Below are 12,097 nucleotides of genomic sequence, written 5' to 3' on the forward strand. Positions count from 1 at the left end.
AAATAACTATAGTGCCAGTTTTGTGTTATGGAAATTAAAGTGTTACTGATTTAAGCAAGGAATTTTGAAAAATAGAAAAAATTTAAAAAATTATCAAGTAAGAGAATCATTTAATGATCCAATTTCGTGTTTAAAGGAAATATATTTATTTAATTTATATACAATCTTAAATTAAACATAAAAAAAATAGAATCGATCAAAAAATAGTGCACAATAATGAATTGAAAGATTCGATTACTCTAAAACCTATTTTACTTAAAAATCATTCTAATAACTTTTGGTCGTAATTTTTATTTTGCTACAAAAAATCTTTCTTACGGTCAAATTAATAAACGAAATGAATCTCTATTTAATTATGTTTATAACATATTTGTTTGAATTATATACCTCTGATGAATTTAATTTTTACATGCCAAAAATCTTTTGCATGAATTTATGTATATTTACAATCGCGAAAGGACTTTCAATCTATTCTATTTTACATACATATACTGATGAAAGTCGTTAAATTAATTTATCCTAGCGATATGAATACAAACATAATAATACTAAAAAAAACAAAATTTGTTTCTAACTGTCGCACAGACCAACTATCAATTGAATACGCTCGCTCTTGTTTAAAAAAAATAATACGCGTTCACCATATCTCAGTTTATAATGAGATTGAAACGTGTAAATTTTGTAGAATATGCAGTATATTCCATTTATAGTAATTTTTTTCTCGAAAATATTCACGTCCACACTTGGATTGTAATTTTCATCTTCGTTTTTTTCATGCCGGCGTTACTGATAAGTAACATCATTAGGAATGCGAGTGGGCAACGTTTCAATTGGATCTGAGCGATTTACTGACGAGGATTAAAAGCGAGAGCTCCTCGATCTTACCATGGCACCCGCCTTTCCTTCTCCTGGTCTCCCTGCTTCACCTCTGAGTCCCATTGGGCCCTGAAAATATTATGTATACATGAATATTCGGTTTACTGATCAAAAAACTTAGATTTAATGCCGATTGCAAAACACAAATTAAAATTAAAACATGAAAATGCAATCACGTACATTATTTTTTGCAGAAATAAACAAAAAATATACAAAAAATATACAGAAAATTCAGTCATAATTATAACCAGCCTTCACCGCTAGATGGAGAGTACTTTTCGGGGTAAATCTGCTAGTGGTAAAGTGAAAACACTTGTATTTATATAAGTACAAGCACGATTCGAACAAGTTGATTGGTCTGCTCTCAAAGCTTTAATTTAAATTAAATTTGAATATCTCCAACCGCGTATAATTTATAATTTATTATTTTTATTTAATGAAAAAATAATTGTACGACTATAATGGAAAGCAATAGTCAATTGATTTACTTACGGGTAGCCCCATTGGTCCAGGATCTCCTTTGCCACCTTTTTCACCCTGTAAAAAAATAATTTTTGTTTACATTGTGCACATTAATTAAATGTAATCATATGAAATTCCACGAAAATTTAGTTGTAAACTGAGAACTTTCGAGGCACCATTATGCGTATGAAGTTTTTTACTAGTCGAGTACGTTACGAGGCAACGAACTCTCGACTTTGACAATCTGACTTTTCACGAACAATTTTTAATAAGAAAACTTGCAGGCAGACTGGACGTTAGATTGTGTATACTGCAGGAAAAGTTAACTCTTACAAACCGCAGAGACGAGCTTTTTTTCTTAATTATTTGTCGTGATGTCATGAAAGTTTATCAGTTAAAAAATAAAGAAAGAAATTTATGTTGTTACTGACAGGCTCTCCTTTCGCGCCGTCGTGTCCTCGGTCGCCCTTGATGCCAGGTGGACCCTGTAAACCAGGTGTACCCGAAGGACCTGGTGGTCCTGGCGGTCCCATTATCTAAAAAAAATTTTTATATTAAAAACGTCATAATTACTAACTTTTGATTAAGCCAATTTTGGATAAACATTATCAAATAAAATGACAATTTTTTACGTAAAATTTATATGATTACTCACATATTGGCCTGACATTTCACCAGCATGTACTTCAAATGTGCTATCACCCTGCAACATATTACAGTTCATTAATGGATTGCACTGATAATTCAATTATCATCTACGAGGAAATTTCTTTTTTAATCTTACCTGTCTTCGTCTGACTTTTTTGTACTTCTGCTCGCAGAATTCATGAAAAAATTATAAATCAAAAGTTAAGATATCTGTTATAAAATGTGTAAAAGTATAAGATATTTAACTAACCGATTCTCCTTTGTCACCTTTGTCACCTTTCAAACCGGGATATCCCTAGATAATGTAAAAATATTCGTGAGAATTATTGAATTTTGTACTTTCACAAAATAAACATTTCCACATGATCTATGCACTTACCGGTGGACCAGGTAAACCTGGAGGTCCCATGAGACCTGGAGGTCCAATGTCACCATAATCTCCTTTTTCGCCTTTAGGTCCAGCAAGTCCCTGAAAATAAGCACAATTATAATTATTATAAAATCATTCGTTTTAGCTTCATTTAACGTTAAAAAAAAACTTACGGGTAAGCCTGGTGGTCCCTGAATTCCAGATTCTCCACTCAGCCCATCGAGACCCGGTACTCCTTGAGGTCCTGCGTCACCTTTGGGTCCTGAAAAACGAAAAATGAACCATGAAAAATTCGCTCGTTTCGTTGACTCTGGTACAAACAAAAAATAACATTAGATATTAAATAGATCGTAGATATTTAATGACTATAATGTAAGCATACAACGAAAAAAAAATGGAATCAGGCGAATTGGCTCCAATAGCCACCTGTAAAACACTCAATATTATGTTACGATGTGTTGAGTATGCATTTGTCGGGTTAGATCGATTAGAAAAACACCAAAGCCTTTTTGCGCGTTGTTGTTGTGTGTATAGTCCAACCACCAATCGCGAGGCTACAACAGCTGATTCATGTGATAATAGAGATCGAGTCGCCCCGATGAGACGATGATTTTGTTTGTTTTTTTTTTGTTTTTGTTTTATATAAACTACCTGAAGGACCTCTCGGGCCATCGCGGCCACGCTCGCCGGGCTCGCCTTTCGGACCGCGCATTAGTTGACGTGCCGTCAGCAACGATGAATCCTGACCTCGATCACCCTGTGTTCGGCAAACAATCTTAAGTGTCTTCTCGCTCTTTCTCAAACTATCTCGACAAAATATAATGACGAGATAGTATAAGGGGAAAATTGGAGGAATCGATTGGATTTTAAAGAAAATATAGGAGTGTTACTTGTATGAATGGAAATTGTGTATGGGAAGTTCGTGAAAATACATGTGAGGATGGATGATACGTGCACTGCCTTTAGATGAAACTACATCAAATATAATACATTATATACAATATATACATGAAATTAATAAATTTGAATGAAAATAATAAATAAATAATTGAACTGGCGTCGATCGAGTCGCAAAATAATTATATCAACCCAAAAACCAATATACAACTACCACACATATATTAATATCAAATGTAATATCCAAGATTAAATACTGAATCATGCACACTGACCAACCACTCGTAAAACCGATTTATTAATGTTAAACACAACATGTATTATTTATAGTACAGCATATTAGATGTTAAAACACTGATTAAATGACCTACGAATTAACAATATTCCGCTCCCCTTTTTTTAAGTGCCACTTTTGGTGCTTTTGTGTCGTTGAAAAAAAAAAAATGATAACAGCAACAAAATACTTACGCGCAAACCTCGACAGAATGTGCCACCGCTGCAGCGACACACCCGAAAACGTCGAGTGGTGCAGCGGCAGCAGCAGCAGCAACAGGCCATCGAGGTAAAACTTCTCTACACGTTTGTGTACAGCGTATTAGTTTACCGCACGTATTATGTAGTCGAGGACGATTATATATGTACAGAATCCTTCGACTTACATCGACCGAAGCGGCGCAGAAGACTGTGCTGTGTGCCTTTGCTATATTATACACACATCTACGTACACGGGGAGCGGGTGTTATTTGACCAAGTATAAATACAAATTAGTTACAAAGCTGTGTATGTAATAAATGTATACGGCTCCGACTTCCACCATATCGCTAAATGTATTATTTATTATTATTATATACCAGCGGCGTCAAAGGATTACACTTGCGTGCGGCAGCCACTGCAGTCCCAGAGAGGCGGACTTTATATCGTATTGTTATAATGCAACAAACATCATTTATAATATATATATAAAGATTATGTTACGCGTTACATACATCGTGTGTCCGTGTACTACTCAAAAGCTCGAGAACAAATTATTGCCGCATACGGTAATTACGCATATTTTCTACTATTAATTAAATATTAATGTACACAAAGAATGTCGCTAATTATAACTCGAAATATACCAGCACTCTTGTTAATTATTTATTTATTGCAGCTTTTAATCTCGGGCGATGTGATGCCAATTAAAAGTTATATGCGATACGCTGCGTATACGTCGGAGTTCAAAAGCTGCAACACAGCTGAACTTATAGCGGAGAGAGGAAAAAATGCGTTCGACAACTTTTTCATATACACAGACTCGAAGCCAGCAATAGTAAATTCTTCCCACAAGTTCAAAGAAATTGGCTAATAAAAAAATCTTATCTCTCGCGGTCTGCACTTGCGCGCGGTCAAGAAAACTGTTTTTATCTCGCGCTGAGATTGATCGCTCGCCCATTTTGACGATCGTATCTCTCTCTTTCTTTCTTTCTTGGCTGCAGTCAGCTCGGTGCGAGGCACTTATATATTTTTGCGCCCTTAAATACATCTTCGAAGCGGGCAAAAAAAAGTCGATTTTCGCGGAGATATATAGATATAGCTGTGTACAAACATTTTTTCCTCAGTCCGGAAGATTTTCAATTTTTAAGTGTATATATTTACACCTGTCTTAACTACTCAGAACACATATATACTTACTTCTACTGGCTAGTTTACATACAAATGCAGAATTTGAGTAGCAAAAGTAATTAATTATTGTGTAATTGAGCCGAATGTTTGCGATTTATATAAAAATAGAAATACAACAAAACAACTTTTAATTCAAGATACAATAATTATTTAACAAAATTTCTTCGAAAAAACCAAGTAAGTTATACGTATTATTTGCTGCCACCAACGCTTGTTAACACTTATCGATTGAATAGTTTTGTACTTTAATTTTTACTCCAGAAAATTATGCACGTAAAAAAAAACGTAAACACCATAGGATGAGGTCTAACTTCGAACAGTCTCAATCATAATAATATCTATTGAGATATTTATTGTTTTTCTTTGGATTTCAACCTCATACAATGATGATTATAGCGAGTAATTCAAATAGGCAGAAGATAAAAGAAAGAGACGTTCACCGATTATTTCATCGTCATTGACATGACAAAAGCAATAACGATTTTATACTTGGAAATGCTGCATTGAGATATATATTTCAGATAGAATAGAAAAACGAGTTGATGAAAAATCGACTTTGCTCGGTAGTTTGGTGCGCGCAGCAGCAACAGCAGCGAAAAAAAAAAGTAGTAGAAGAGGCAAAGAGCTTCGAATAGAGCACGAGCTATTGCACAGCGGCGGCGGCAGCAGCAGCAGCAACAGCAGCAAAAGCAGTAGTATAGCAGCAGCAACGGCAAAACATCGAGCTGACAGACAGATAAAGATTAAACGTCGGCTGCACAATATGCGAAAAAAGGCGTAGAAGAGAGAGTAGACGAAGCATATACATAAGACGTTTGTACATGCGCCGAGAAGAATCTCTTCTTAAGCTCCTCTTAATTTTGATTTTTCGTAAGAAAAAAAGAAATTCGCGAGTAGACGTGGACTTTTAATCGTAATTGCGAGTGGACACGCAAATGTAGACAATCGTGTGGACTTGACTTTTGAAATTTCGAGTTTTCGCGAACTCGCGTGTTCACTCTTCCCAATTACGATTAAATGTAATGCAGTCCCGTGTATCGCGCGCATTAGCACTCGAGTTTTTTTGTCATCTTAATTCGTATACGAGAGCGAGAAAATTTTCGAGTAACTTTTTCTCTGCGATTCTTTTTATACGTTATGTTTACATTTTTACTCGTGCACACGCGAGCCGTGGCTCTGACACTTTTTCTCTAGACACGAGTATCCGAGGACTTTTTTCATGGCAAATACATGCAACAATCGAAAACTCGTGTCATTTCGAGTATCATCAAAACAAGAAGTAAAAAATCTACGCGCCCACACGCTTGGCGCAAAGGTAACTCGGAATTAGCCCTCGTTCTGTCACAATTATAATAACTAAAAGAAGGCTCGAGGCACCAAGACACGCGTATACACGACTGCTCGAAAGTTAGTCACAAAACTACGCATGCAAATGATTTATTGCATACACCAACCACTACAAAAATGCGAACAAAAAAAAATAATAGGTTAATGATGTCTACGAGAACACAGGCAGGCGTGCAATTAAAAAGCAATAATTACGTCTGAGAGGACATGAAGGTGGATGCGTCGAGGGAGTCGTGACCTTTTTATTATAAAAATCCACTGGATTTGGAATTGTAATGTAAAAAAAGGAGGCCAAACTCAGTTGACAATGTTGGAATGAGAGAGACAGAGACAGAAAGGGACAAAGGAAAAAATTTTCAGACCCGAATGCGAGATAGGTCTGGAGGCTGATCGTGTCGTCGTGGGTTGAAAATGAATAAGAGAAAAAGAGATATATAGAAAGAGAGAGAAAATAAAAGAGAAAGAAGGAAGTAAAAAGAAAAAAGAAGAGAAGGAGGAGAAAAGAGCAGAAGAGGAGAGACGGAGAGCGAGAGCGAGAGAGACAGATTGCGAGATCTGCGTTGTTGGGTGAGCTTACCTTCTTGCCCTGCTTGCCGCGCGCGCCTCGTTCGCCTGGCGGACCGGGTGGTCCGGTCGGTCCACCGTCACCCTTCTCGCCCTGCGGCCCTGCGTATTATCAGCCGCACATCAACAACAATATTTTCCTCCTCTCGTAATATAATGTATAAAATGACGACGATGATGATGATGATGAGGATGATTCTGTGTATGCTTTTTTGACTATAGAGCCGTCGTATTGTGTACGTAATACGCAAGCGCGCGTGTCGTCGGATTCGCGGAATGATTTGTTACTTGTACGTACGTGTGCATGTGTGCATGTGTGTGTCTAAGAAACTCGATTAGCGATGATAAAAAAAAAATGCGAGCGAACAGTGAAGTTCGTGCAGTTTTTATTCGCATTTAATAACTTCGACGAGTAAAAACTCTCGCGCTAACCACTAAGCCCGAAATGAAATGTCATAAAAGTCACAAAGAGCATCGAGTTAACCGCGATGTTATTTACAACTTTGGGAAGAAAATAAAAAAACTATGAACGATTTTTTTATTGATATTAGTTAGGTAAGGTATGTAAGTTGGCCTCGGCGCGGCACGAGAGATGCGCGCAATGGATGAAAATTTACTTATCGGGAGCCCGCAGGCTTGAATACGACGATCGTCGCGGCCAAGACATAACGCAAGCGTCGTGTTCGCTTAGAATCAAAATATCCCAACGAAGCAGATGGCTATAACTGTGTACAAAAGATTTCGACTCGCTTGTAATATGTATCACGGACACGCGTGCACGCAGCTTTGCAGCCTAATTTGCCCAATCGGCGAATTGAATTACCACCCCATGTAGAAGATGTATGAAGTGTATATGATTAATTGTCCGTCCATGACTTCTAATGTTCAACGTATAATTCATTTTGCAATTATTTTAGAATATAATTATCTATTTCATAAATATAAACTATTTACAATAAAACTTTTTCATGCGCCACAGAGACTTTATTGTGAAAACTAACGTTCAAACTATTAGTATTATCCGAGGCTCAAATTTTCACTCATTCCGGATATAAATTTAAAGACTCATATCATTTTTGCTTGATATCTATGCATGAAAAATACTCTGCTCCTATTTAAGCACACGCGAAAAAGCTCACAGCCTTCGAAAGACTCTTATGTACAACGTTTGTGCGTTGCTGATCAATTTAAAGTCCGAAAAGGAAGAGGAACGAAGCTGCTTATATCTATCGAAACAGGGTAATAATTAGCGCTCTACGATAAGTACAACTTCGCATTACTGTTATTATGTTTTAGATTTGAGTATTGCCATTTAAATCGATATTCATTGGACAAAATTTAAATTTATCGCGCTTTTAACGGCGTTCGTCTGTGCTCTTCGAGTCAAGTTTGCTCGGCACATATCCTTGCCGCGGAAAAGTGTCGCTACTTTCACTACTTGAACTGGTTCTCGTAAACACAACATTCGAAATTAATCCATAGGCCGCAAAGTCATTGTTGTGAAAACTACTGCCCAAGTTATTATCTTGTTTGCGCCTTTTGTTTATTTTTATTAAAAATCACTCAAAGTTTCAATCGATCAGTTATAAAGTATTAAAAAATTGTTTGGTACTTTATTAAAAATGGCATCAGAACTAAGAATAGAGGCATCTACCACAGCCATTTCAGAATGTTGCACTTTTAAGTGGACAATAAAAAATTATCGCATAATAAAATTAAGTGCGGGAGAATTAATTGTATCTCCACATTTTGGCGTTGGAAGTGATAATAAGCAATACTTCGTATTGCATTTATATCCTGAAGGCAATAGCGAGAAAGATGCAGGCTACATTTCATTATATCTTAAACCCGTAATAGATTCAACGAACAAACCGGATAAGCTCGTATGCAAATGGTCAGTATTAGTTATTAATGATAAAAAAGTTACTAAAAAATTAACAATGCATCACGATTTTGCGAACACTAACTTCAAGGGCTACGGTTCGCCGAAATTTCATAAATTGGAAAATATTGACGATTTAATTTCGGCCGAGAACACTATAACTATTCAATGTGAATTAGAAGTTTTCAAGAAATTTAAGTCTTCATTTGATTGTCCAGATATTATCGATGGCAATAATCAGGCAAGTGATATAGTGAATTTTGGCGTACTGTTTCTTAGTGAAGAATTTAGTGATGTTAAAATAAAAATTTCTGATACGCATGATATCCCAGCTCACAAAGCTATACTCGCACCTGCCAGCCCTTTATTTATGGCCATGTTCAGACATGATGAAAGTTCAGGAAACCAAAAAAGTTCTGTGAAAATAACCATACCTAATGTGAATACTGTAATTGACATGCTGCGATTTATCTACACCGGAGAGGTTGATGGTTTTGAAACTGATCAGATTATTAAATTATTAGAAGTGGCACACGATTATCATATTGAGAATTTGAAAATCAAGTATGGAAAAATGTTATGTACTAAATTGTCACCTGCTAATGTAATTGACATTCTAGTATCTGCTCATATATACGGGGTAAAGAATTTGGAAGATGAAGCAATAAAGTTTATCAAAAACCACTGAGAATTACCATTCAATTCTTAAAAGATGGATAAAATATTTTATAATGATATATGGATTAATTTAAGCCAATAGATACTTAAATCTCAAAAAAATGTATCGTAACTCTTTTTTGTGTCTAAAAGTAGTTTTTAATGAAGTTTCATTATGATTCCATCGACAACAATGATAAGTTAAAATATGCTTGATTAACTAATTAATCTATAGAATTAACAATAAGCAAATTATTTGGAAGATGAAACGATAAGATTTGTTACAAATCACACCCAATTATACACTGAAAAGTTAACGGAAAAAGATGACCCTGATTTGCTAAGAAATATAATGCAATGTATATTAAAAAAAATTGTAACTCAGGATCTTTGTAATATATCTTCAATTGTTTATAATTTTATTATTAAAATTAGACTGAAATATGAATGAAGCCATCGTTCGTTGCATGAAGAATTTGACCAAGAAAATATTGTAAATTTAGTACATCTGTACAAGGAGCTATAAAATAATTTTAAATACAATCAGTAAAGTTTCAATGTAAATAAAGTGCATAAATACATATTTTTAAATTTAATAAACCTTTTTATTTTGGTTCACCCATAATAACCTAAAGAAAACGAAGAACTCCGAAAATTTTCTCAAAATAAAGGGATGCTATACTTCGAAAAATTTTAGAGGCCCATTTTAACATCTGATTTCATCATTCTAAATGCTAAATATAAACGAGAGTTTCCCAGTTAATTGAAGAATTCGATTCAATCGCTCATCTCATTTACATAAATTCATGGTCGCGGACAAGATTTTTTTTCTTGAAGTTTTTCTCAAGTTTTTTTCAGGTTTTTTGTAACTAAATCGCTGTAGACCTTTTTGCTTGAAGATATTAGTTTTTGGGAAAATAATAAATCTAATTTTTCCAGTGTTCGAGTTCATAAGTAAATTAACATTTGGAAAAGTCTCATATAAATTCGACTCGATAGCACATTGGAAAATATTTTTCGCCCGTCAATTAAGCAAACAACGAACAAATCAAATAAGATCGTTTGTAGATGGACAGTATCACCTATTAATGATGAAAAAGTTGTTAAAAAAATGAGTTGGCATCACGATTTCGCGAGTATCCCAAACTGGGGTTTCGGTAAATTTTTCCCTAGGAATGATATAAAATAATTTCTTCCGAGAATACTGTAACTATTCAATGTGAATTAGAATTTTCAAAGAATATAAAAAATCATTAAATTCGGAAATTATATCTTGTAAACATGAGTTAATCAATACGATAAAATTCGATTTTTCATTTGATAATCAAAAACTCAGTGATGTTAAATTGATAGTTGAAGATCAGGAAATCCCAGCGCACAAAATTTTACTCGCAGCAGCCAGTATAGTATTCAGGGTCATTTTTACGTTTGATATGTTGGAAAACAATGAAAACTCCATAAAAAAAACTGAAATTATCAGAATATTCTAACTGAAATACTACGATTTATCTACACCGGAGAGATCGATGCTGTTGAAGTCGATCGGATGATTGAATTATTATCAGTGGCTGGCAAATATCAAATTGACAGTTTGAAAATCAAGTGGGAAAAATGTTATGCGCTAATTTGGAAGCTGAAGCATTAAAGTTTGTTACAACTCACACAGAAATAATCTCGAATTCTAAAAAGATAAAGGAAATAAATGATCCTGTTTCATGGATAAATTTAATGCAATCAATAATAAATAATCAATAACAATTAACATTTGAAAAAAACGACTGGTGACGATTGTAAAAAAGGCCTATTGAACTGACATTCAATTTAAATCCTTCGCTCAATGATCGGCGCTCGTCTGTACTCTGTGAGTCGAGCCTGCTCTGTACAACGAAAAACCCAATAAGACAATCCGCGCGAACGTCGCTATTCGCAGGAATCGTAAGGCAATCCCTGTTTTCAGCCATGCGTGCACGTCAATTTATGAACGTGTGAGCCCTATCAATCATAAAATGGCGATACACGGAGATTCTGTGATGATGTCTCGTGCGACGTTGGAGATTTCTCCGTATCAAAACGCTACACAAACGTTCGGTAGAGACTACAGAGCGCAAGACGCCAATATATGGCGAAATAAGGGCAGCGCCTATGGCTACCGCGTGTACTACCAAAGAAGATAGACACGTATAGAAGCCCAGAGCTTAACTAAAAATTGAGGCTGGCTCATATGATACCAAAACCAACTTCAAGGGGGCGCGGCGAGCAACCTAAGCCTGTAATGTATAACCAACATTTAGTCCCTTGGTTACCAAAGTCTTCGTGGTCGAGTGGTCAAGCGCTCGGCTTCGTCTTTTGCGTCGAGCGGTCGGGCCTTGGTTCAATCCCAGGCCGCAGATATTTTTTTTTACATTTTTTTCTCAAATTACAAAGAATAAAGTAAGGATTTCGCTTCTAGCTAATATTGCTTATAAAATTAAAAATACTCTGATAAATTTATTTATTAAGGGTTTTTTTTAAATGTGAAAAATAATAATCAAGCGATACGGTCCATTTAAAATTGGAGTCCGAGATATTTTCATAAAAAAGAAACTTCATTTAACGAAATTGACACGAAATTTTTTTTCAAGGCGTCTAAATATACATTAATTTAATTTAATTTGCGTTTGAATTAAATGTGATTTTTTATTTTTTTGCAGAAAAAAGAACATGAAAAAAAACGTTCGATTATCAATGCAATT

The 12,097-nt window shown here is 35.2% G+C and overlaps 2 protein-coding genes across 3 annotated transcripts in view; one reads left to right on the top strand and one right to left on the bottom strand.

Annotated features, from left to right (window-relative positions):
* The window catches only part of LOC106658083 (collagen alpha chain CG42342), a 69,867-nt gene that overhangs the window by 6,324 nt on the left and 51,446 nt on the right, over window positions 1-12,097 (bottom strand). The window contains exons 12-21 of the mRNA XM_023462917.1: window positions 6,840-6,928; window positions 3,008-3,113; window positions 2,530-2,618; window positions 2,366-2,455; window positions 2,237-2,281; window positions 2,123-2,152; window positions 1,994-2,041; window positions 1,770-1,874; window positions 1,369-1,413; window positions 886-945 (exon numbers count right to left, since the gene is read on the bottom strand). Of these exons, the coding sequence (XP_023318685.1) occupies window positions 886-945; window positions 1,369-1,413; window positions 1,770-1,874; window positions 1,994-2,041; window positions 2,123-2,152; window positions 2,237-2,281; window positions 2,366-2,455; window positions 2,530-2,618; window positions 3,008-3,113; window positions 6,840-6,928 (707 nt within the window). The remainder of the gene's footprint in view (window positions 1-885; window positions 946-1,368; window positions 1,414-1,769; window positions 1,875-1,993; window positions 2,042-2,122; window positions 2,153-2,236; window positions 2,282-2,365; window positions 2,456-2,529; window positions 2,619-3,007; window positions 3,114-6,839; window positions 6,929-12,097) is intronic.
* Window positions 8,270-9,875, top strand: LOC111694483 (speckle-type POZ protein-like). 2 transcript variants are annotated; one of them, XM_023462914.1, is made up of 2 exons: window positions 8,270-8,949; window positions 9,041-9,875. In XM_023462914.1, the coding sequence occupies exons 1-2, from the start codon at window positions 8,449-8,451 to the stop codon at window positions 9,128-9,130; spliced, it is 591 nt and encodes a 196-aa protein (XP_023318682.1). In that variant the 5' UTR covers window positions 8,270-8,448; the 3' UTR covers window positions 9,131-9,875. The 2 variants fall into 2 exon arrangements, with proteins under 2 accessions (XP_023318682.1, XP_023318681.1); XM_023462913.1 differs by having other exon boundaries at window positions 8,270-8,720; window positions 8,800-9,875.

The sequence above is a fragment of the Trichogramma pretiosum genome, unplaced genomic scaffold, assembly GCF_000599845.2.
Source record: "Trichogramma pretiosum strain Unisexual culture from Peru unplaced genomic scaffold, Tpre_2.0 scaffold144, whole genome shotgun sequence".
Classification (NCBI taxonomy): Eukaryota; Metazoa; Arthropoda; class Insecta; order Hymenoptera; family Trichogrammatidae; genus Trichogramma; species Trichogramma pretiosum.